Source organism: Zosterops lateralis, assembly GCF_965231275.1.
Source record: "Zosterops lateralis genome assembly, chromosome: 3".
Classification (NCBI taxonomy): domain Eukaryota; kingdom Metazoa; phylum Chordata; class Aves; order Passeriformes; family Zosteropidae; genus Zosterops; species Zosterops lateralis.
The window spans coordinates 14,709,783-14,736,785 of record NC_139764.1 but is presented as its reverse complement, the minus strand read 5'-3'; the positions used below and the strand labels follow the sequence as shown (position 1 = coordinate 14,736,785).

General features: G+C 42.0%; 1 protein-coding gene across 2 annotated transcripts in view; it reads right to left on the bottom strand.

The window, feature by feature from the left end:
• FBXO11 (F-box protein 11) overlaps nt 1-21,752 on the bottom strand; it is a 68,916-nt gene extending 47,164 nt beyond the window's left edge. For both annotated transcript variants that reach the window (XM_083856521.1, XM_083856522.1), the window contains exon 1: nt 21,624-21,752. In XM_083856521.1, the coding sequence (XP_083712647.1) occupies nt 21,624-21,738 (115 nt within the window). In that variant the 5' untranslated portion in view covers nt 21,739-21,752. The remainder of the gene's footprint in view (nt 1-21,623) is intronic.
• Nucleotides 21,753-27,003: the final 5,251 nt, after the last annotated feature.

Below are 27,003 nucleotides of genomic sequence, written 5' to 3'. Positions count from 1 at the left end.
CTCATGCTTTGACTAGGGCTGACTACCCCTTTACCTTCATATTCTAATGAGCCTACACAGTTTCATCTTGTCCCTTTCAATAATTTTTTGTGTTGATGAGAAGTGAAATACATACAAAATAGAAATGTAGCTCTGTGCACATGCAGAGCTATCAAGGCATTCTTCTGGAGATATATTTGATATATACACAAAAACACACTGTGAGAGAAGAGTCACAGGTGTGCAGGCCTGAAACACTTCTGAACACACTGATCCACCAGAGCAGATAAACACCCCTTGTTTAGCCAAACTAATTTTACTTAGTGCATCAACAGACTAGGAAGTCACAATACCTTGGCTCGAGAGGCTGTCATTTCACAGAACTAATTTATCATGGTTTTTAGGTCAACTGACTATATCCTTTAAAAGTTGCAGGAATAAAGAGTATTAATGCTAAGAAGGAACATCATATTACAAACAAGACAGATGGCCAACAAACCTCCAGATAAGTTTACTATGACAACTAATCTTATAGATAATTCTCTCTTCTGCAAGACAAACTGCTCAAATATTGAAACCTAAAACAAAGACTTCCTTGGCCCAAAACACTGCAGAAGTTCACTGAGTTTACAGCTGTACACAAGTAAGGTGAGAAAGCATTTAGACACTGGAAGGGTATCAGAAAAATATTTCCATAAGAGGACTTTTTTTTTTTTTTTTTGACTGTGAGGATGACTAAACATCAGCACAGGTTGCCTGGAGTTCATGGAGCCTCCAAACTCTGTGAGCCCTTTCCAAGATGGCCATGGCCTCGTTAATGCAGCAAAGGCAGAAGGCACCATCAGAGAACAATTCAATCAGTGCCTGACTCCAGCATTCCCATCAGGTAAATGCTCTCCCATTCCTGCTTTAACAAACCAAGACCTGAAGTATTTACCCTCCAGACTCCTATTACAAGGCCTTACCATTGGCCTTCGCTGAAGCTCCAATCCAATTGTTTTGCTATAAAACATAAGTTTGTAGTACTTCAGCACCTCAAAAACTTCAGCCCATTTTAACTCTGAATACTTCACACTTCTAAAAATCCCAGACATTCTGACATTAGGACATGAAGACAGACTGTAGTACTTCCAACCATATACATGTAAAACTACACTGCTACATGAACACGGATATTTTCTACACCGGCGTTGTCAAATAATCTCTATCAAAACATATTTTGTCAGCAAAAATTTATTATGAAGAAATACTATTTTAGGTTAAGTCAAAGCATCCTCAGCACAGCAATTTAAAGCTTTGATTAGAAATACTAAAATATAACTTGTTTTAATAACAGAAACTCCCACCTTTTCTTAGATTTTTTTTATAATCCATATATTACATCATTCCTTCCCAACTGTCAGACCCAGTTTCATTTCATCATCTTCCTGATCCAGAGGTTTGAGAAGAGAAAAACATCACTGGTGTGCATTTTGACCCAGAGTTAGGCTGTAAAACATCCCAGGGCCCTTCTATACACTTGACCAGGCAAGTGGAACATCACCAAGCCTGTATCTGTTTGTTTTTAAATAAACAGTGTTTGTGTAAAAAGAGAGCAACTGATAGGGTATTTGTAACAAAAAGCTGTTTTAGAGAAGCAGCAACATTTCTACAAAATTGAATGCTGATGAGTAGCTGATAGAAACATCCTTCCTTTTCAATTTCTTTAATTGTATCTTCAGAAAAAAAGTCCAAAGAGGTCAATCTCAAAGCCAATGTGTAGCAATTTTAAACAAGAGAACTCAAGATGCTTCTCTCCTCACCTTTCCACATTAAAGACCAAAAGGTAATGAGGTTTTACTGTTTACCTGGAAGACCAGCATGAAGAAGTAAACAAACCACTGCCTGTGTGATCTTGTTTACACTGCTCAAACGTGGTTATAACTGAAATAAAAGCTTTGATTACAGAGCTACAGGAGATTATTCCCTTACTGCTAGAGCTGAGAAAGAAGAGAAGACAAACTCCAAGACATCCATCCATCAGACCTTTGTTTAAGAGAATTAAGATTTCAAAGTCTGCAGTGCTGGGGTGGCAGCAGAGCAGGGGAAACCTCCACCTCTGTTGAGAAGTGAAGCCTCCCAGTCAGAGAGCTCAGCAGAGGCCACGGTCCTGCCAGGCAGGAACCCCTGGGCTGTGCCTGGAGAGCTCTCCCGAGGCTCAGAAAGGACTCTGGGATACCTGCAGCAAGCCACATTCCCTTCCTGCTCCTCCTCATCTCATGCTCTTCCAGTCCTTTCTGCTCGCACCAGGATGAATGACAAGTAACACCTACTTACGGTTGATCTTCAAAATAGTCTCTGCCCCCCCACCCCCATGATTTCACCTGGAATGAGGTAATACTTACTCTATTACTGTACAACATCTTTGCACAAACCTCTGAATGTCCTGCTGGTACAGAAAGAGATAAACCACTCTTTCTCTATATTATTAAGCTCTCAGCAGTTACAAAAAAAAATTAAAAAAATAAAATTAAAAAAAATCAGCAACTGTTACTGTGCCAATTCATGGTTTCAAGGATCTTTGCAGCTGTAAACTGAAATATGCTGGAACACATGCTGGCTGAACACACTGAAAAACTCACCTGCTAGACAAGATTGCACCAGCTAGAAAGTCAGAGTATTAATATATTCTACCTCCTACACCTTCACTCTAAATTACAGTCAATTTGCTAAAAGCAAAGCCACACACAATCACTCTCCCTTACAAAGTATGTTCCCAAACTAATGAATCTACAGGCTGCACTAAGATGGTTATATAACATCAGCAAATTGAATTTATTTTCCAGGCCCTATTTTCTGTCAGTCTTTGTAATCATCACCTCAGTTTCAGCTTCCTTCATCAAGTCATTCTGTCACAGTTTCACCTGTTCTGAATTTACCAATCTGACACACCTGCAAACTACTCAATTGTTCCACTGTTATGAATGTGCAGGAGCACCTGGAGAGGCAGCCAAGTCAGTCACTTCAAACAGGGCAGAGGGGAGAAACCCCAAACTCACCTCGACGAGCTCATGGACACGGTTGCAAGCAAGGCTAGAAGAGGACAAAGCAAGACAACACAGAGGCACAGTGAGTTTGTTTTCACACAGGCTTAGACTGGTGTGTTCACCATGCAGTGCTTTGGGGTTACACGAACAGTCCTGACATCTCTGACCCTGCTGGTTTCCTTCTCCCAGCTGATAATCTGGGATGGTTTAACAACTCTACACTGGAAAACTTGCTTGAAACTGCTGGAGCCAAATCAGAACTGGCTGCTGCCATCTTGGCATACTCCACCTGATTCTTGAGTTAAAGGATTAACATCTTTCAAAAGCAGGTGAGGAGGATTTAAAAGACATTGCTGCTTACATTCTTTCACCTGCTGCTTCTTTTAGACATCACTACTGTAAAGCAAGGGTAGAAAAAGTATTCTCTGTGAATTCATTTGGATTTAAATACTACTGAAAATTACTGGTGAAAATAAAGGCAAATCTAGTGAACCAGAGTTTCCAATGTTACTTTACCTCGTGTTAGCACTTAGGAAGAGATCAATTCAGTACCAAAAGTCCTTAATTTCATTAACCATACTTACCCCACATTTTTCTTTACTGAACTGGACAACTATAGAGCCACACTCATTGCACTCCTTGTGCAACTGAAATTTTCATAGAGCAGCCACCTCCTCCCTCCAACTCAGTCAAAGCTACTAAAACCATCTCAATGCCACTCCTGTGCTTCAGACACACCACCCAGAAGGACTTTGGGCAGCAGTTAAACTGGGAAGAGAACACACAGTCCATGGCTTCTATACTCCCAGGTAAGGGCTGGGCAAGTGGGCATTATCCAAACCCTGTGAACCAAAAGCCTGCAGCCAGCACAGCGAGAAGGCAGGCAACAGAGAAATACACCTTGAAGAACCCTGTCACTGTACAGGAGCTGCTTGACAATATTTTTTTCCTTAGATGTCAGAGCATATGTCACCACTGATGACTAACATGTAAGGAACACAAAGAAATTTTGGTGCATCAGTCAAATCATAGTTGAAAAACTATGAAGCCTGACATCAAATCAGGCTGCTATCTTTGAAGTGCAGTACGTACAGTCAGGGAATTATTTCATGCCAGTGCTGTGTGCATTTCTGATACTGGCACAAGATGAGAAACAGGCCAATGACTGAACTATGATGGAATGAATTTTTACTTCCATATGATAGACAATAGACACTTGTAGCAGATGGATGCACTGCACTATCTACAGTGATAGTCTGGAAAAATATTATGGTAGATAGAATGTCCAGTTATAACCAGAAATCAACAAGTAAACAAAGCTGTGATATCACCCTAGAGATTAATTTCCCTTAACAGATCCCTCTAATTTGTCACATGTAGAAAAATATTTCCAGGAAAAGATATTCTACTTTGTATTTCAGACTCTCAAAGCACTTACAGGAAGCAGTGTCTTTGGTGGAGGAAAGTTCAAGACCTGTCACATAACAATCACTACACATACGTGCATCTGTGTGCACGTGTTTACACATACATGTACTTGCTAATTAAAAATAAAATAAGAACCAACCTTAAATACTTAGAAGAATAAGAGTCAGAACCACTTCATTCTGCTCCTGCCTTTTCACGTTTCCTGTATAATTTAATCCTAGAGAACTGCAGTGCTTCAGGGAACGTGGGTCAATGCCAACAATTCAGCACCAATCTAGTACTAACCATCACTTCCAAACGCAAGAGGGTTTTTATTGACTGCCGAGCATCTTTACCTTGAAGGGAGCCTCTGAAGCGTCCAAGCGTTCCTAGAGGAAAACCTTGCATGCAAAGCATCTACAGACTGATGATCCTGTCTTTACACAGTGACTCTGCATCCACTCTCTCTGCAGACTACCATGGGATAGCAAGAGCATAGATGCAAACTCAGAACAATGAAGCAAACGAGTTTCAAATCCTACACATATAGAACGTGCAAGAGACACTCTCCATTTGGAAGCACAAAAAGCCCCCCATTACTACATTTACACAGTCTGTCAGATTTGAAGCACCAGCACAGACACGAGCAGATTCAGTATCACTAGAGACTCAAAAGAAAAGAATCCTTCATGAGTTAAATGCTCTCAAATCACAAGCATTCAAAACATTTCTAGCAAGCAAAATATATTTTGTGCACTCAGCTTCAAGTGTGCCACAAGGGTCACGAACACAGTTAAATCCAGCCTACTAAATAAATGGATATTTTCCCCCACTGAACTAAAATATACAATACTTGTCAACCATCAAGTACAGCATTCTTACATCTCTGTTCACTGTTTTTCTAGCAGAAAAACTGGGATATTCCCCACATTCTAATATGTATCCAAGATAGCTTACAAGTGCATTGAGCTTTGCCATGCTCCCCCCCTGCATTTTGGTTGAGCACACGGCATATTAGTCATCTTTGTTATATTCATGCTCAACATAGCTAAAAAATTGTCTTAAGATGTATTCTAAGCAACTGTCAGATTGAATTCTTGACATGTTTATTCTCAAATTATGGCTAATTTAAAAAACAAACTGTTAACATTCTATAGGTTGAACGAATAAACTTATACAAAAAATGCTAGTGTATTTATTGAAATAATTTGTTCACGTGTAATTTTGTGACTGTTTTACACAGAACACATATGTTAAAAATAATTCTTTAAAATACTGCATTATGTCTCACCATTCTGAATTTAATCAAGAAGTTACCAAGAGCAACCTTTACTCATTTTCCTCCACATATACCAACACCCACCCTACATCCAGATGCTGTAAATATGGTATTTTGGGTTCACTTTCTCAGGTTTAGTTGATCACTGAGGTTTTGTTCACAAGTTCACAAACTAGTATTTTGGTAGAAACGAGTGCTGCTTCCAAGAACTTTTACCTTAACTGACATGGGCAATCTAGCAATCCATACTCCTCAAAAAACACGGGCACTCTGCAGAAGGAACAGTCCACAGGCAACTCCATGCCTCCAGGGAAGAGGCTGGTGTCTCCTATAGGCAACACACACCTGTTCCTTTTAGTTAAACACACAGAGAAGTGAATCATGCAGGACCAGACTGAGCCCTGGTAGAAATACAGTGCACAGAAACAACAAATGAGATACTTTCTGATCAAGTGCACTAGTCAAATCCAGTTATCAGAATGAAAAGAAATTAAACATTTATAGCAACATGGACTGAGACAGTAAAAGTCTTATGTAGAGCTCAGACTAGATTTATTGCCAGGCAGTAAGTTGCTGAATATACACAATTAAGCACACAAAACTAGTATTAGGCTAACAAGACTTTAAGAGCAGCACTTAGGTGAAAGACTAAATCCATCTTTCACAGGAGCAGAGTCTTCTGTATTCCAAGGGCAAGAACCATTTATGCTATACATAGTGCTATCTATTAGTCAGAAAATGCCATTGTTCCTGGGAACAAAGTGAAGGGCTATGAAATAACAGGTTTTGAAAAGTCTGTTAGTAACATATCAAAATTGAGAGCCAGAGCCTTCAAACTTAAGAAGAAAAATAAAAGAAGTCATGTGCATCTCAAAATCAAAACCCAGTTTGGCTATTTAAGCTTTGATTTTAAGACAAAAGAAAACCCTTATTAAAATATTTTATGTTCTTTAGGAAACAAATGGAAAAGGAGAGAAGTTTTCCCTTAATGAAAAGCAATCAATTGTGGCTGAAGATCTGAAAACCTTCAGCTGTAACAGTGTGGGGAAGAAAATCTTACAAAGTTAAAACTTCTAGAACAAACAGCAATAAAATTGTCAATGATACAAGTGGCAAAAAGATTTGTTTTGGGCCTTTAGTGGACAAATACAGAGGTGCAGTCATCTTCAGTACAGAGCAGTTTAAAATTAATTTTCACCTTTTATAAAGACAAACCTTACTGTCAACTTGCTCACTGTAAACACAGAAGACTCCTGGTTTCCCAACAAAAAACAGACCTGAGATATAAAGGAAGGACCAAGTCCCACCACCACATTCCTCCTCACTCAATCACAAATTACACTGAGATTGGAGGCACATGTGTATTAAAACACAAGTTAAAAACCACTAAAAAAATACTAATACCAGGAGTATCCCCTGCAATGGGCCAGCCTCAAACAGCAGCTCCCTACATAAAGTTGTCTCTGATGTACCTACTGGGGAGCGTGGTGTCCAAGGAAAGATCAAAATCAAGGTAACTAAGCCATGGACTTGAACATCTCAAAATACAGACAGTATCAGACAAGTTCTTTATCAGAAATAATTACACTGGAAGTAATTTTGAAAGTGCCACTAAACTTCATTTTGCCAGTACAAATGAGTACAATACTTTGTCAGTGCCTTTTCTGGACAGTTGTAACATTTTATTCCGAGTCATTACAACTTTATTTTTTAAATCAACTTTGAAAAGCATAGAGAACTAAATATAATTTCCTGCAAATCTGAAGCAATTCTAAAAGTCAAATGTTTCTACCACATCTACAAGCAAGCAAGAAAAAAAAAATTTAAAAAAAAAATCGCTTTCCCCTAGCAAACAACATAATTTAGCAGGACAGATTAAAGATCATTTTAATTCCAGACTGTTCTCTGAGCTACACACAGCAATGAGGGGATGTCTCAGACATGTTCTATTGCATGTTCATAAAACAACTTTAACAGCCCAGAAGCCCTACTCCCTACTCCTAGACATGACTGTAAAAGGCACAATCAACACTGTGACAGATTCTGACACCAAACTATGGACTCAAACCAGAGCAAGGTCAATAAATGCATGTTGCACATACCCCCTTTAACAATCTCTGGTCCAATGGAGGGAGAAGTGGACAGAAGTGGATAAAGCACCCATATGCCAGGTATCATCTTTACAAAGGTCCTTCTAGGGCAGCCAGTAGCTGGTTCATGTTCGAGCAGAACATCATCAGTACCAGTCCAGGTTACCACTGAGTACTAGGAATTCATTATTTCAGTGATGTTGCTTCCCAGCCTCTCCCCCAGCACACCAGCTGGGTGACCAAGTTATAGCAGTTAGACTTAAGCAAGAGCCAGTGTAAATGCTGGACTCACTAACAGTATCCAGAACCGCTGAACTATTAACTCGTGCCTAGTCTTGAAAAACAAAAGAGCCAACCACCAAACAAAAAGAGAGGGAGCAGTACTTCCCCTTCTGATAAAAATATTCAAAGCATTTCAAATTAAAAGCCATATACTGTTTGACTGCCAACTGCAGTATTTTCTCCAACTACTTATTTTCCCTACAATTACATTTTACAAACTCACGGAGTCTTCCTTAGATAAAATGTTACAAATTTTTTCCTCTCCCTTTTCCCAGCAATGGGCCAATGTGATCAATACCATTAGGAGTTCCCATATTCCTGCTCAGAAGCCTAAGATAAAGTTTCTAAAGAACCAGAGCAAAATCTCTGTTTAAATCTTCCACATGAGCTGCAGGTCATCTCTCAGTGCACTTCCTTATTTGCTTTCACAATGTCACAATGCATTTTAGTACAAATGTGTAATTTTCTCGTGCCATACGTATGGTTCAGTGCACCCACAGGCACACCTATGGCTCCACAACTGTCACAACGTTACAGCTCAAAAGCACAAAAAAGAGTCTATAAGGGCACAGAATGCAAGTTATAAGAATGTTATTTATTCTCACAGAAATGCCCACCGCTCCTCTCGGGATTTTTTAAAGTTAATTGCGTGAACAGTTAAAACAACCTTTACTCTTTGCCTTACCCACAAATAAGGGCTTTGACTGACACACACTGGCAAATAAAGAAAAAAAAAAAGTCTGCCAGGCAAAGCAAACCTCAACCCTGCCAGCTGCCCCTTAGAATGTTAGTGGTTGCCCCAATGACAGATGGCCATACGGCTCACGTGGCACTGCAAGAGCAACTCCAGCTTTCAGCCCAGCATAATTAAGCCAACCAACTGCAATTCTCCTTTACCTTCATATGCTGCCCTGAAAGATTAAAGCACCACCACAGCCATATTCTGAGCCATTCAGTGATCCTTGTCTTAAACAAGGATCAGCTGGGAGTGCAGGACAAAGGACAACGGAGAGCAACAACTCCCAGTACACCCATCCAGATTTTAGCCTGGGACAAGCTGAGCACTAACCTAGGTCCAGGAAGAAAACAGGTATTGTACTGTAAGAGACACCATGTGGTTCACAACTACAGCACCAACCACAGGAAACCAAGGACATCATGTTCAGTTCTGTGCTTTGCCACAGATGTGGTTCCATGATAAAGATAAAACAATTTAAGGGTATAATACTTCCAGAAAGGAGAGTGCAGACCTTTTCCCACCAGCTCCCACACACAATACCCAATGATTTTATAGGTACACAGTCATTAAAACAAAGGAAGGAAGAAGCAAACCACTGAGAAAATCCCTTTGGGTGGCCATTTGCAATCACACTGCTTAAAATATCAGTGAAACTGTGCCTACGGACTTCCCTGGCGACTTTGGGCAAGCCATGGCATCTCTTTACACTTTCGTTTCCCACTGCTGGTGTCAGAACAGTGGCCCATCAGCACATCCCAGGTGTGCAGTGACAGCCACAGACATGACTGGAGGCCTGCAAGACACGAGTTCTGCAGTACAAATATCCAAATTAATAAAACAAAGGGGATCCTTTACCAGTACCTGAAATTACTCTAAGCAATCACTAGTGGCAGAATAACAGATATTTCCCCGTGCTTGCAACTGCAACTCCAACACAAGACTTTCAGGCAAAAAGGAAGGATTAAAGTTGACTACACTGATTAGTATTCTTTTTACATCACTGAATGCTTGAACAGCTCCTTCCCAAGTAAACTCTTACCATATACAAGGGTAAGGATTTCTGTGAGAAGATCAGTAAGTCAGGAACCTTCTGGACTAGAAACTGCTTATTAGTCTTACTCCACCCACTGCAGTGCTGTTACTAGAAATACTAAAAGAGGAAACAAAGAACCACTGAATTGTTCCTCTTACTTTAAAAATTAAAATATGCACACATGTATATAAATCTACTCTTGAAACAAAAAGAAATTTCTAATTTAATTCAAACTCTTAAGGTCATTAAGTCCACTACAGTGATGGTATCTAAGAAAAATTTTATCTAGATGGGGAGATTGTTGCCAGCCAGGTTTGCAGAAAGAGTTACTTAAGAGTTGTCTCCATATATACAGTGAAAAATACTTGACAGAGGGGAGGAAGAGGCAAGTCTAAGGAGGAAATATATCACTTATTTATTTTAATTAAAAAGGAGCAGGTTGATTTAACTGAGCAAAAAACTCAACACAAGCAGGATGCCCCATTCTTAAACCTTGCTTTTCTGAACCCTTTGCCCTTTCTCAAGCCATATACTGATTTCAAAAGCTGGACAAATTAAAATTCATTTTCTGTGATGTATTTGGCCATTTCTGTACTACTAATGAATTTTGAAAAAGCCAAAATATATCCCAGAAATTTTAAGGAAATCTTAACCAGGCTCAAGCAGTTTCCCCGGACACCATAAGGCACAGACAGCATTTATATTACTGCAAAACATAATCTTTCTGCCAACAGGACCCTACACATGTTACAAGAAATAAATCTCAGTTCATGTTTAATACTAAGTATATATATAATTTTAGTGACTACATCTGCATTAAAACATCATAAGGATAATAAGAAAAAGAAATGGCCTGTTTTACTATTTAAAACTTGCTCATTATGAGAGTGGTAATTATTTCTACCATGCAAGTGACATAAAGAGTCAAAAATTTCTGCCTTTCACAGGCATTACAGCACCACTTCACCAGACTATCTGTTTGCTAACAGTGGTAGCCCAGAGGGATGCTCAGGCCAACGTTGCTGATAGGGAAGGAACATTGGGATAACTAAAGTGTATTTAGTCTGAAAAATCACTGTGCCCAACTCACTATGATTCAGGTAATGTTCTTGATTCCACACAACTGTGCAACATTTCTGGATCTTACACACACACACACAAATATATACTGGCAGCCCGTAGCACTCTTTGTGATACTGGCCATTGAGTCAGTCAAGACTGAATTAATGACAAACTATGCACTCAGTCTGCTGGGATTTACCCAAGAACATGACAAAGAATCCACTCTCAGTACCAGTGGATAACAGGTATCATTTGGCAGGCCTTTGAAAGAGAGGAGTTTAAAAAAATCATGCTTTTTTCACACACTACCTACTTTTAACTTCCATTGTATTAATCAGCATATGAGCAACCCACAGCAGAGAGAACACTCAAAGCTTCAGTTTCTCAAAAAAGTTTTCCAGAAAAACATAGGCTGAAAGATTTATGAAGTGAATAGGAAAACTGATCATGACTTGGAACACCACATATTATTGAGATAAAAATTTTAAAATAAAAATTCGTTTGAAATTAATTTCTTCTCTCTTTTCCTCACATTTTTACAAATTTACAGATTTCTGTGTTAGCATGACAAATACATTTTCCTTTAAACTTACATATTAAAATTGTCTGTAACTGAAAAATCAGAATAATTTCATGTCCTCTTCTTTTCTGGCACTTAAAAAACAGTTTTAGAGGAGATGGGGTGGCTAGTAAACATTATTTCCAGTTTAGACTTTTAAAGTTAACAAGCTCAGACGTTCATCAAGCATTATTTAGACAAAATGGGAGATCTAACATCACATTGACAAGCACTGTGACAAACTGATCTTCAGAACAGAGCTTCATTAGACAGACACCCACTGAACCTACTGGGATATGCCTTTCTCAGTTACTTAAACCTTTCAAATTAAGGTAAAATTCGACAATGACAAACGACCATACTGATAATGTCCAGTGTATCAGCAGATTATTGATCACAAGCTGCTGATCAACGAAATTTGGCAAGATATGAAAAGTTCTAAACACGTTATCAAAGGCCGCTTGAAGTTGCTCATGTATCACCCATTATCACAATCACACCCGTTCTTCTGCTCATCATCCTGACAGCAACAGTAGCCCAAAGCACTGATCCTCTCTCCTCCCGCTGATGCTCAGCTGGCCAAGCAGCTCCTGCGTTGAAGGAGGTTCTCTCCACAGCAATCCAAGGCATGATTATTGTAGAGCTTTGCCGAGACTCACAAATGGAACCTGAGGAAGCTTCAAATGGATCTCAATACAAGAGGGGTGAAATCAGATGAGTTTTAAGGTCTCTTCCAACCCAAACCCGTCTATGATTCCATAAAAAGTACTTCTTCTGCGATGGAAAAACCACTTTGCACTTTCATACACTGCAATTGCCCTGGGCCTTCGGTTTTCCAAGGTCCCAATAGTTGGAGCTCAGCTATCTCTTGTCCCTGCCCACGGTCCCAACCTGGACCGTAGCAGCCAACAGAGACCCAAACAGAGCAAATGAAACTTCAGAGTAAACTCAAATTTATTTTGAATAACTGCTCTTCAAAGACTATGGATGACTGTCCAAGAAAATGGTCACAGATCTTACCACCTTCAGAGAAAGGTAAGGCATCACATCTTGACAACAATTAATGTAACAACCATCTAAGAGCTGCAGTCCTTCCTCAAGATGGCAACAACTGAAGGAAATAGTAAACATTCATTTGAGCAGCCACTACACACAATTAGCATTGATGACCCAACAGCATTTGGGTCACCCTTCTGGCCTCTTGCTTTCCCAATTGTCAGGAAAGGCTTATTTAGCCAAAAAAGCATTCCATTTTGTCTCAGCTCTTAGAAACAATGATTAAAACCTGAAGTTTTCCCATGCTTCTGCAGCGTAAAGTTCTTTCTAAACTTTTTAAAAGGTATGTTGATACACTTTCCAACTATTTATTTCTCACAGAACTACAGCAAGTCTGCCCCAAGATCTATGTCTTGAATTCCAGTTAAAGAAGAAATTTACACATTTCCTCTTACTTTTCCAAATACAAGAAGCTTGGGAACAGTAAATTTTACACAATTATCTCCTAGAAAAAAACACTTATTGACCAAATAAGGACAAAAAATTAGGGAGGATACTTTATATACACACAGGATCGGTAATGCAGTAATTAAGTAATGAGATTTATCTGCGTAGGAAGAGGAAATGGAATAGATTCAAGACACAGTTCCGAGTTCCTCTTTGGGAGCCTTAGAACTCAGTATGGCAGAAAGACAGGATAGGATGGCTGTATCACACTACTGAAAAATATTTTCTCATAAGCATTTAAGTAGTATTTTAGATTTTTAACAATTATTGATGAAACCAGACTGGACTGGATTTTCTGTTGCAAAAATCAGATTTCAAATAAGAACTAAGCACTAAAAAGAAAATCAACTGTTTTACCTTTCATGTCATTTCCGATCAAATTCAAATGCCATTTGTAGTAAATGGGAATCTTTCAGTTAGCCAGGATTTCAGTAGGCTTTCAATGAGAACACTGAAAATTGTTCCTGCAGTGTTAGAATTGTTTCAATTACCAAGCATTGTCTGAAAGAAATCAAGGTAAAATGTACTTCTTCAAAAACAAGAAAGAACTGTACCAAGATACTGTGAAAAAAACCAACTTGTTTCATGTATTTTTAAGTGCACTAATAAAGCTTTGTACGTTCTGCAAAAGAAAACCACACCTGGCAATTGTAACATCTGACTGGTTTTCAGGATAGCATCTTTGTAGGATTTATTTCTTCAGCAAGGTATGGTCTCGAAACTGCAACAATACAGGAAAATGGTCAAGTCCTCATCCTGCTGCTGTACAGATACAACCAAACTACCTGAGGGACAGAAACTGCGTTATTGTTTTAGCCAAGGCTCTTCAGCAGGCCTAACAATCCACATGGAAAAGGGAGTGCCTTGCAAGAGCATAATGAAAGAGGGTCAAGCTAACTCAAATTACCTTCCATTTGCCACAGGCTAAGAGCATACACATGAACAATTACTGTGAATCAGACACCAGAGATCAGCTGACATATGGTAACCTATCATCCTACAATAACCTGTCCAAATACAAAGATAGCTTGAAATTTAGACCTGATGTAGAGCTACAACTCTTCCCTATTCATAAAGCAAGACACTAAACCCTGGAACCTTTGCTTCTGGACGTGTAAGCTGAAAACAAGCAACAGAAGAGAACCCACAAATGAGAGCCCTTAAGGTAAACAGGTTGTTTCCAAATACTACAAACCAGGATTACCAAAAGGAAATAGTTACTGTAACATGACCTATTCATGCTAACCAGCCCTTCTGTATAAAAGCATGCACACAGCATGATGACCGTGAGACTGCAAATTCAGCTCTTTTGCTGGTGTGGACAGTGGTTATTCAAAACAAGTATAGGAATTTCAAGTACAGTTGTTGATTTGGCCTTGTTGCCACGTAGTGGCAATTCAAAGTAGGATAAAACTCAAGCTTTTGTTTCCCAACTTCACTCCCAGGAGTGCTCACTTCTCAGTGCTGTATGTACCTACCAAGCTCAATGCAGTCAATCAGCACAGAAAGAGTGAGGAATTATATGTTCTACCAGCACTAGACTGGCACTCACATGGTACAGCTGAATCAGTTTTTTGGATCACAGAATTGGTTGCTCAAGAAGATAAACACTACTATTATTTTGATACTGGAATACCAATGATATCCGGTATGTATGGAAAGGATATCTATACAGGCTTGAGGAATAACCTACATAGAATCAGGGTACAGCAGCTCAACAGAAACAAACCTGGGAGCCTGAGCGACAAGGTTTCCAGGCAGAGCTCAACTACGCAGCAGTTTGAGCTCCCAGAACAAAGCAGTGCCTGAACTCTCACATATAAGACATCAGAGGGACCTGACAAACCTGGCAACAGAATGGAAACTGCAGGTTTCTGTTACAACGAACAGTAGGTTTCATTGTGCGTCCCACAGCACGGAGCCCCAGCAGCGTTGCCACAGCTCCTCTCAGATACACGGGACTGGCAGCAGGCACTGGGGAAGGCTCCAATCCCACTCAGGGACAGCCAAGCCAATCTAAGGGTGACCTGCGAGGGCCAGTCCCACTGACCACCAATTCTCCTACACACTCCCCCAACCCCGCAGTCAGGGAGCTGCAACAGCTGAACCAGCAGGGAACTGCTCAGGAGTGTTTGGGAGGCTTGGTTTCTCTGGTGATACGGTTCAAGGGTGTCAAAGCAAGGCAAAGGCTGAGCACTGAGTTTGAAGCAGGAGAACCAGGACAACCCCTTTCTCTAACAAACAGGCTCTACAATTACCTAGCTCTCTTGGAAAAATGCAACTAAAAGAAGTATCTCAGAGGAGAGCACAAAAAATAGTCCCTAAAAGCCTACTGAAAGAACTCCATCTTCTATAAGTGTTCATTGCTTGTTTGCATCAGCTTCTCTCCACAAATGAGTAATAACTTTAAGAACGGGCAGCAGTATAAGCAGGAAAACTGTTATTGAGAGAAACCACAGTAACTACTATTCAAGCTATCTTTTAAGAAGGACTCCAGATCCATACCTTTTAATCACCTCAAGAAAAGTTCATTAAACTTTCTAACAGGAACTACAATGCACACAATAGAAGATGCCTCTAGAGCTCTTCTTTGCTTAGGAACCTACATCTAGAACTTTTTCCTTCTACAAGAATTTCAAAGCACTAATACACTACAAAAGCAGAATTTTGATGTTCTATAATTTCACCACGTTTTAATTTGCTTTCTTTCCCTCTCCACTCTTTGGCCCTCATTTCACAAGAACTGAAGGACTCAGACTAAAAGCCTGGGTTATATTCAGATACTACAGTTAAGTACCATGAACAAGAATCACCAAATTTTGCTCCCTTTCCAAACCAAGTGCTGAATGTAGAAACATTGCACAAGTAAGAAACAAAATTAAATACTTAATAATCTGAAAACATGAAAAGATTAGGCAATGACAAATTCACCTGAACAAACCTTTCATTTTCTTAGTTCCTGTTAGTTTAGTCAGTTCACCTCTGGTTTTGCTACCAATACACTGCACAGCTCTGGTTTAATTTTCCTATTGCATCTGCTGTAATGTGTAAGACTAAATATTTTCAATCACTTATCAATACAACTTAAAAACCCTACAGAAGCACACTACCTCATCTTACTAGCAGACCAAACAGTTTACAGGCACAGCCTCCAAGAGGAAGTTTAAGTGTTGCCACAGGTGATGCCTGTTAACAAAGCACGTGGTGCATCCTCCTTCCAACTACCCCAGGGACCCAGAGGGGAGCGTGGGCCAAAGGAGTTGCCCTGGCTGCAGTGGCAGCCCCTGGGATGTCACCCCTGTGTGTGTGTGCGCTCGGTGTGCTGAGCAAACACAGGGCCCAGCAGTGGCTCTGCACAGGCCCTGCACACTCAGCACTCGCGAGGCACAGCAGGCTCACCACGCTGCTGAGGGAGCTGCCCATGGAAAACAGGCTGCCAGCCTGACCTTCCCAGGCAGCTGCTGGGCTGACAGAGCATTCCTAGTGCTCCAATCCTATGCATATACATCAAAGCCTCCTATCCAGTGCATAGAATGTTTATTTATGCTCAACAAATGAGATGCTTCATGCCTGCACACCTGCAGTAAAAGCCTGACACACATTGCACAGCTTTGGTCTACTCTGTAGCTGTGATTGTCCCAGGAAGCACCAGAGCAAGGAGGGGGGCACAGAGCATAACCTTCCCCTAAAGCACAAAGATAAAAATAGACCCATGGAGGAGGCTTCATTGTCTCTTAAACCACTGGGCTCCAAGTTTTCGTTACACAGAAAAAAAAAAAAAAAAAAAGATTTGACATTTCTGGGAAACTGTAACTGATGTTAACAGTCTTATGATTGACTAAAATATACCAAAACTATAGGCAATTAAACTACTGTATATGCCAAGAACAAATACACTTGATCTTGATCTCTCCAAATGAAATAGAAAGCTTTAGCACAGGTTAAGGCACTTGTCCTACATGAAGGACAACAAAGGTACACAGATACTCCTTTGTATTCGTAATGCAGAATGAGGCTTTGGGAAACAGAAGTTGTACCTGAAGAACCACATTTATAAACTCTAAACTTTTATCTGTAAGGCAGACTTTGGAAACTTTTCATTGCAAAAACAATAATTGTATTTCCATATGTGAATATATCTTTTCCCATGATTCACTTTCAAGAAATAGAGAAAAGCCTTAACTAGATTTCTTTCCATGCACAGCAACCGATGCCTGACTTGACTTCTTGTCCTAAGGGATGACCCTACAAAAACTGAAACCCATTTAGGTGCTTTGATGCAAGTCTGTGCATTTGCTTCAGAATAAGAGGAATTTAATTCAGTTACTGTTACTGCCTTACAGTCACCGAATAAGCCTTTTGGTGCACATACTAAAAAAAAAAAAAAATCATTTATATTCATGCATGTGCTTACACACATACACTTGAAACAAAGCCAAATAAAGACTCCTTACCCTTCCTAAGATATTTATCTCAACATTACAAAATTCAAACGTTGTGAGCAAGGACTCTACTGGAGCTTAGTTTCTACATGTTTGTTTTACACAGCCTAACCTACTCTTTTTCCCAGTACGTCAAGCCCTCGTGTCCCCTACACAGACAAATGACTAATTCAATTACCTTGTGTGCCGACAGGCCAGCTGGTTGCTGCTTCTTGGCATGGCTAGAGAGGGTGAGTTACAAATGTCTTTCCCTCCTTGTCTTTGTCCTCTGCCCAGCCAATAGTTTCCACAAAACTTAACTTCACACCCCTTTATCAACTTTGGTTGAAATGAGCTAACAAGTTCAGAAGTTGCAGAGTGACACACAGATTGTATGGGTGTATGTTGTATCTTGTGTTCACTGGAAAACAGATTGGGGCGAGGAGGGGAAGCAAACTTGCAAGGTAGGTTTACAGGCAGCGTGTATTAAATTCCCCTCAGCTCCTGAAGTACTGACCCAGCTTAACCCAATCTAAATTGGAGCTGCCACAGTCCCACCACACCCACGGGCGTTCAGCGTTATCCCTTCCCTTGTAGCAGCACTCGTGCCAAAAATCAACCTGGGAAAAAAAAAAAGGCAGTTAGCGTTTGGCGCAGGCAGCTCCGGAGGCAGCTCCCGCCTCGTCACATGGACGCGGCACCACGTAAGAGCAGCGCGGCGCAGGGGCAGCGGCCACAGCGCTACACGCTGGGCGCGGATCCGCACAGGAGCCGATCCTAAGAGCACTTAATGCTGGACATTGCGGCTCAGAACCTCATTAGCACCGCGTCCAGCGATCGGCTGGTTCTACCGAGGCACACATGCGCTAATGGAGTTATTATATTGAGAAGAACAGAAACAAGAAAAAAAAAAAAAACATATGTTAGCTCTGAGGCTGACAATTTCAACTGTATTCTGGACAAGATGTTTTGGTCTTTTAAAGTAAGTGTCTCACCCTGTCCTCTTCCTAAAACTAGCCAAGCCTATACACTCAAGGAAGGAGAAAAGAGCACTATAAGCAAACATAGGAATATTTAATCATAAACATTACCAAGTCCAGATTTCCTTTCAGGCAGACCTTTGTCCTGAAGAAAATAGAATGACCCATCTATTCTATATCCTTCATGAAGAACAGCAAAACCACTGTGACCCCACTGGGGACTGGGGAGAGATCAGGAGGGAGAAGGTAAAACAGAAGTGGAGCCAGAGTGGCCAATTTAGATGGAGAGAGGCGTGAACAGCAGAGCATAAGGCAAAACGTCTTGGGAAGTGTATCCTGATGACATCTTATCTTGGCTGTACAACACACTGAGTCTGGGGAAGAAAATATTTTTATCTGCAATCATTTATGAGCTCCCTTCCCCACTAATCAGAACACAGGTACACAGGTATTGTTCATCAATGTATAATATAGACAGCATGGTTATTAGATTTTTTTTTTTTTGTTTGTTTCTACTTTTGTTTCTACTACAAACATAAAATGAGAGTCACTTCAGTATAAAACACAGCTTTGTATGATTCTAAAATTCTTATAGGGAACATTTGAGGAAGGCTTTTTATAAAAGCATTTTTTTCCCAGTGATCTATTTATTAACAATAGGCATCAATAACTTCACTTTTACCCAGTGGTGAACATCTAACAGATGTTACTCAGTTGTAAAACACTGTCTACTTACGCAGCATTAAATAATAAATAAAGCTCAAAACCTAGTACATGTTTTACTAAGCAATCTAATGATATGAAACAAGAAGTTCCAAAGATTAACTGTGAGCTGTATTATCAACTCTGTCCCATGATATCTGTGCTAATAAGTACAGAGCTGTAAAATGAAGGAGGAAAGAAATTAACAAAAACAAAAAATAATTTCTGTTCAGTCACAGCTGCACTCACAGTATCCAGTAAGAGTTTTTTTTAAAAAAAAAATTTAAATCTGACTTCAATAGAAATTCTTTCCTAATAACTGATTCTTTTGTGCAGCCTTTTTTAGGATGACCTACATTGCTTGGGAATAAAGGTGAAAAAAGTCAACACTGATTTGCATGGTGTAGTCTAACCCCAGTCTATTGGCTTTTAATTTAGTAGCATTATTCATCAGCTTTTACTGCAATAGCCCTGCACAAAGCGATCAAAGTCACAGGTAAAACTGAAATTACTTTCCAGATACAGTGGATCAGACCTTGCAAATCCTGAGACAGAACAAAAACTGCACTAGAGACACCCCAAATGTAGATGGAACACTAATGGCAAAAAAACATTAATGCTCTTAATACATTTTTGGGCAAGTGAGATCTAGCACAACTGACCTTCAAAAATGCAAGGAAAAAGCTAGCAGTGACCCACATGGAACAATAATTTCCATAAACTGTGGCATTTGATTTTGTTATAATTTCATCACCACTGAGTGGTCAACAGCACAGAACAATGTAAAAAAAAAAAAAAAATAAAAATTAGGTGAGTCCAGAGCTGCAGAAATGTCAGAGTAACACAAACACACTGCAGCCTCACATTTTAATACAGAAAGTTTCTGCCTGTATCTTCAGCAAATTAGTAACATATGAAGAGTAGACTCCAACATAAAACTGAATAATCACTGCATTTAATCCATAAGCACATCATTCTGGATGCCTTTTGTAAGTTGTATTCTCATCTGTTTAAAAGGCAAAGTAAGCCATGGGGTTGAAAAAATCCATCCCTGTATTATGTATATGGAACATCGATGATGAAAACCCTCACTGTATGTCTTTGAGAGTTCTTTTTTTTTCTGTTGTTTTGCTTTATTTTCTATGTTGTTGTTTTTCTTTTAAATGTCAGTATACCAGAGAAGTCATTTTAATCATATAATTACCGAAGATTTTGGAAGGTTTACACAAGACCCATAATTGGGCATAAGACATCACATCCTCTGGTTATATACACAGCAATCTGGTCTGGGTAACATTCTTTGCTCTGACCAATGTGTGCGGGGGGGGCGGGGGAAGGAAGGGGAGGGAGGGGAGGGGGAGGAATGGAGAATTAAAAATACTTCCTCAGATTAAATTTTCTTCACTTCATTTACTTAAAATGTTTTGATGGTATAAAATGCACTAAAATATTTATCGCGACGCGTCTCCGTAGTTAAAATACCTTGTTCTCAATGTGATATCCTAGATATTCAAACAAAAGACATTCGGCTGACAATGAAGCTTTTTCTTTTTTTTTTTCTTTTTTAATTTTAAAAAGGCATTTGTACACCTAAAGACCGCACCACGGATCAGTCTCCTTTATCACAACGGAGTTGTGACAGGTAATGCATAAAAAATTAAAATCCAATCCACCAGATAAGACATGCAAAATGTCTCCTCCAATCCCACCCCCATCTCGCCTTCAAAAAAAAAAAAAAAAAAAAAGGCAAGCCTAGCCACCAGCAGCCCTGCACATTGGGAGCACAGGCACAGTGGCACCCTCAGAGCTCAGAGCCACCACTGGGGCGACAGCGACAGGCCCGAGGGGCCGCCACCCCCGAGCCCCCCCTCTCCGGGCTCCGCGAGGGGCGAATCCCACCTCGCCGCTTCCTCATGCCCTCACACAATGGTGCTTTTCCCCCATTCGCTCCCAATTGTCAACATTTTCAGGCTAGGCCCGGCCGGGCAGGGCTGAGGCGCGGGCGGCCCGAGCCCCGCTCCGCCGTGTGCCCGCGGGGGCGGCGCGGCCGGGGGGGATCAATGGCCGATGGGCCGCGGCCCCCCCCCCGCCGGAGCCCGAACTGCGCAGCAGGCGCGGCGCGGCGGGCCCGGCCCCGCGGAGCCTCGGCCAGAGCCGGGGCCGCCGCCCCCGGACACCATTTCGGGGAAGGCGCCGCCGCCAGCCGCCCGGCACCGCCGCCCCCCCGCCCCGCAGTGCCCCGGGCGCTCTCCCCCCGCGCCCCTGGGGCCCGGCCCGCCGCTCCCCGCGGGAAGGCACCGGCGTTCCCGGGGGCGAGGGCGGCTCGCCCGCTGGCGGTCCCCGGGGACGGGGCGGGGGCTCGGGGGGGCGTCCCGTCCCGAGGGGCCGCGGGCGATCGGCTCCCCCCGCCCCGGCCGGGGAAGGGGCCGAGCCCCCGCCTCCCCCCGAGCTGGGGCAGAGCCCGAGCCAAACAAAGCGCGGCCTGAGCGGGAGCCAAGGGTGAAGCAGCCTGGGCTTTTCCTGCCGGTCCCCGCGCAGGGCGGGCCCCGAGCCCGGCTTACCCCGATCCCCGGCGGCGGCGGCGGCGGCGTTGTTCCTCTCCTGCTGCTGCTGCTGCACCGGGCGCGGCCTGGACACTCGCCTGGGTCTCCTGTTGGCGGCTCGGACCGAGTTCATTTGCCGGCTCGTGTGGGCGGCGGGAGGGGAGGGGGGGAATCCTCCGGCAACCGGTGCCTCGGCGGGGACGGGGGCGCTCGGAGGGAGCCCCGGGGCGGCCGCCTCGCAGGCGCGGGCAGCAAGGAAGGGCGGGGGGGAGATCTCCGGGCGCAGGTCCCGCCGCCGCTGCCGGCTCGCTCGAAGGCAGAGGAGCCGCCGGCTCTCCCAGCGCTGCTGTGGGGGACGACGGCGCCGCGCCCCCCCGTCCCGGCCCCCGGCGATCCCGCGGTCCTGCCCGGCTCAGGCCCGTCGCTGCTCCGTGGCAGGAGGAGCCATTGACACCGCCAGGGACGCGCTCGCGAGCGGGCGGCCGTTGGGCGGCCGCGCTGCGCCAATCGCCGCGCCCCACACAAACGGCCGGCGCCGGCGGGGCCAATCGGCGCTGCCGTACCATCGGTGCGCGGCGCGGGGCGGGGCGGGCGGGCGGCGCGGCGCGGGGTGGGGCGGCGCGCTGCCAATAAAAGGCCGGGGCGGCGCGTGCGGGGCGGCAATGGCGGCGCTCGGGCCCGGTTGTGGCGGCGGCGCCCGTGAGGGGCCGGCCCGGGAGACAGAGCCGGGCCCGGGGCTGCCCGGAAACCGCCGGGGCCGCCGGCAGCGGGAGGGGCCCGGCAGGCTCCACTCCAGCCCTGTGTGATGGAGGAGAGAGGGCGGGCGTCTGGCGACGGTGCCTTGTTGTGGTGCCGTGCGCCTTGGTAACCCTGCCCGGGCTGGATTAGCCGTGCTCTCGGTGCCGGCTCCTTTCGGTTTCCTGCCTGGTTGTTGTCCATTTTTCCCCTCTGGATTTGTGTATATTCCTTGGCCGGTGTGCCCGCTGGTGTCTGTGCTGCCTTTTGCTAATACGACGATAATGCTCTATGTTGGGCTTTAGACAAGCGTGTGAAGCTTTTCCTCCTTTATTATGTTTGTTGTGTTGGTGTGGTGTTGTGTTGGTGCCCAGCTGATGGCCTCAGAGCAGGGAAAAAAAAGTAAACGAAGCTAGCTTGAGGTCTTTTTCCTTTTCAGGAGTCACTTAATAAAATGGATGGCATGACACAAGCAGGGAAAGGATCCCTTTGTAGGGTGGCTCAGGAATCTGCTCCTAATGCTGCCAAGGTGGGTTTGTGTGGAGTCCTACCTAAACTAAGCTCTGGGAGCTTCTGGAACCAGGGCCCATGTCTGTGCCTGAAAAGCGAGAGTGTTATCTGGTATAAAATGCAAATAAATGACGGTAATTAAAAACACATTAGGTAGGAGCTTGTTTCAAGCTGACAAATGAAGGTATAATATAGCTGAAGGAGATGACAGCTTTTTAAAAGAAAAAAAAAATAAAACACTTATACTTGTGATTCTAAAGGAAAGGACAGTGAAAGTCTAATTCTCAGTTCATGTTAGTCCAAATATAAATGTTTGAGAAATCTCAGTAGTTGTTAAGGAGCACTTTTTAGACTTAACGTTTTGTTGCCTTAAAGAGTGACTGGAGAAACAGTGGAGGATGTTTTTCCATGTCCGAGGAAAGTAACACTTGCCAACCTCCCTGATATTAAAAGAAGAAATAATGAAGTTAAGCTCCTGTGAGAAGAACTTTGTAGGGAAACAAATATAAACATCAGTCTGTTTGGGGTCAGTTTCTGTCATAACGATTGCCAGGCTCCTGTACTGAACATTCTTTAGATCTACATAATTACATGTAAATATCATTAAAGTATTTTTATTTTTGGCGGTAGCATTGTGGAACTGCTTTAACCCTTGAATGGGAAGAATAACCCTACCCCCCAAATATTGTGGTGAATTCACTGTGTCGTGGTTAAGGATTTTTTTTCCCCTCATTGAAAACTTCTAAACTTTAAACTGGAGTATTTAAATTGTTTGAATCCATTTCTGTTCTAATTGTGCTCTCTTCACCAAGCAAATGAATTTGTGGTATCACAAGATTTTCTGAAATTGCTCAATGTGGGTATTTTCCAAATTTTTAGTACTCTAAATCTTTGAAAGCTTGTTCACGGATGGATGACAAGCTAATTTTCACACAGAGCCTTCAAGAATTTAAAGGTTCTGATACTAGACTAAAGCTTGATTTAATTGAAGCAAACTCTAAGTTTCCTTAGGAAGTCTTGAGCTAGTTTGAAATTGAATGGTCTCTTGGCCTACAAAAACACTTTCTGTAATTAGCTCTTTAAGGTCCAAGATGTACTCTCACTAACAACCTAAATACATTGAGGGCAATCTATAGAAGTTATGCACAAGTTTGGGGTAAATCTGAGTAGATAGCTTGAGAACATCATGTTGAATAATACAGACTTGATTCAGTTACTCAATAAATTACTGCTGCAAAAAAGGTGATTCCTGTGTTCAGTGTTTGCTTACAAGGCATGGAGTAAAGAAATACTTGCAGTGCTCTTGTCTTATGTTCTTGGCTGTGCTTTAGAAGGCCAGACAGTAGAAAGCCTGAAAATTCATCAAAACATTATTGAATAAATCTCTGTATCTCTTCTCATAGCTGTTAAATGTGTCCAATCTGGGACTTGATCATAATTTCAGGTTGGTTTGTCAGTCTTTCAAATGTTCTCCTTAGCCATCCTGGTCTCCATTGCTGCTGTAAAGCCTCTGGGAAGGAAAACACCATTCTGTGATGGAAATGGCACTGAAAGCCCAAATTAATTTGGGCTTCATTGTACTGACCACTGTGGAGGTGCTGTAAGCCATCCTCCTCTGCATGATAAGCCATTCCTGAATGTGGGTGTGATTTATACTGGCAAGATAATTTTGCCTTTGTCAAGCCAGCTTTTTCTTTATTTAAATTTGGAAGAGAAGGAATGGGAAGTGGAGCTAAACTGTACAGTGATCTTTTTGCATAATTGTCAGCAATAGAAGTGCTTGCCGGGCTGGTTATGTTGGCCACAAATCACCTTTTGGTGACCCTTGAACAGCCTCACATTATGAACAGAAAGATGTAAGACCTGGGTGAAGAGCTTGCTTGGAGCATTTGTAGCATAAGCAATTTGGACAGAGTTGTCAAGTGCTAGCTCATCATATTCAGACCTTCTTCTAAGCTGCACTGAACTTCAAATGTCTGTGTATTTAAATGTTAATGATAACTGGTTCTCTGTTTCTTCTTGAAGAGTTGGCTGCTGCTTTGAAGAGATCACCTTCCTTCCTTCCTGCATGGAGGAAGAGATGCCACAGAGCACTTAGTGATAACAGTAACTCGCTAATTATATGTGTTAACATAGAATAGTTAGAGATGAGGCAGCTTCCTAGAGAGATGTAGTACAAGTTGTCATGGAGGGGATTCCTGTTTGTGAGGGCGATGTGCAGAGACAGAAGAGTAACTCCGAGTCGGCTGACTTTCTCTAAAGTGAAGACAGCTAAAACAACTTAAATATCAAGATAGTGAATGTTTCTTTTTTAGAATCTCAGAGTAATGCTGAGAGATTAGAGGTGGTGCGGTCATAGAATAAGCAGGACTGGGAAATTACTATAGGACAGCATAAAGTGTTAAATCAGCAAGGCTGATTGAGGCCAGGGTGGTCTGCAGGAATCACCACTATTTTCTTCTGTTTAATGTATATGTCTGCTAGCAATCAAAAAAGCCTTGCCTGTTAGAAATGCTTTGAATGTGGGACAGATTCATTTAAGTTGTCATGATCCATCCTTACCCTGAAGATGCAGGTATTGCTTTGACAGTTGATCAAAACAAGTCTAGGATAACAGATTTCAATGACTCTGTGATTTACTTGTAAGGGGCTCACACGACGTAAGTAAGGACAGACTTCAACTTGTATATGATGGCTTAAAGCTCTATTTAAAAATTATTCAGAAACAATCATTTTGAAAATTGAAAAAAAACCAAAACCAACAACCCCTCCCAAATTGCTGGCTTTTAATTAAGTGGCAAATGCATAGTCTTCTCCCTAGCTTTTACTTCCTAATATTTGTGAGAGAACAAGAAATATTTTGAGAACATAGTTAGAGTTTATTATACAAAGCCCACCACAGAGCCTTTAGCTACAGCTTGTGGATTTGAACAAGAAATACAGGGAGGTTTTTTTGGTTTTTTTTTTTTTTTTGGTTTTTTTTTGGTTTTTTTTTTTTTTTTTTTTGTGCTTTTTAATCAATTCAAGTGGTTTTGCAAAGGAACCACATGTCTCTCCCTCTCTGTATGGATGAAAGTGAAGTGGAAAGGGCTGAAATGACTAGTCCAAGAGCATTTCCAGGCTATTAACAGGGCTATGAACAGAACCCAGGGTAGAGGAGTCTGTATCTAAGGCTTCTCCATGGTGTCATGTTACTGCTTTCAGAAATACAAGAATTTTGCCTATTATTTCTAACTATCTCATATGCTACTAATATGTCCCTGGACTAAAAATACTGCATTGAAGATTTGGGACTGACCCAGTGTGGATTTCTGACTTGTAGCTCTTTAAACTTAGAGGGTTGTTTCTCCTAAGGTTGGAAGATGTGGGCCTTTCAGAAATAGCTGTCGATACCTAGGACTGGTTGAACGTGCTTGCTGTGCAGCTCAAAAATTCCAATGTCATTTTGCTGCAATGTTTCTGACCCTCAGTTCCTCTTAATTGTGTTTTACAACCCATCTCATGCAGCTAGAATCTTCCCACTCTTGCAGAAAAAGACTCTTAAATCTCTCCTTTTACCTGGAATCCGTGTCTCCTGAAATCCAGCTTGATGTTAGCTGACCTTCCTGGGTTGCCTTCTGGGTGAAAGTCTGTGGCTGGGATGTTTTCTGTTGCTATACCAACCTGGTTTCTGCACTAAAAATAAAGACCTCAGGGTGGGGAATGTGTGTTGTTTCCTATAAGCTCACATGACTGTTGCAACATGTTTATCTAACATGTTAATTCTAATTCTGCCCTAACAAAAGCTCTCTGGAAGCATGAGTGGTACTTCAGTTCTCTTTTTTTTTTTTTTTTTTTTTAATAAAAGTAACTTCTAAAAAAAGTCCTGGAGGGATTGTGTCTGAGTTTTAAACCATTATTAGCTGTCTTGTTAGAAATTTCATAGCTAGATAAATATCTACACAGCTGCCTTCTGGATTGTTTGGGAATATGTTTAGGGGAGGGAAGGGGAAGTATGGAGCTGTTTCGAGTATCCATTCTATATTTTCAGCCCATTTTTCCTGATAATACCCAATGAAATCCTCAAACTTGGTCCTCTGGATTGTGCTGAATTTAGGTGTTTTGGATAGTCTGAACTGATTCAAAACTCTGTTTTTAAAATTAATTAGATTGG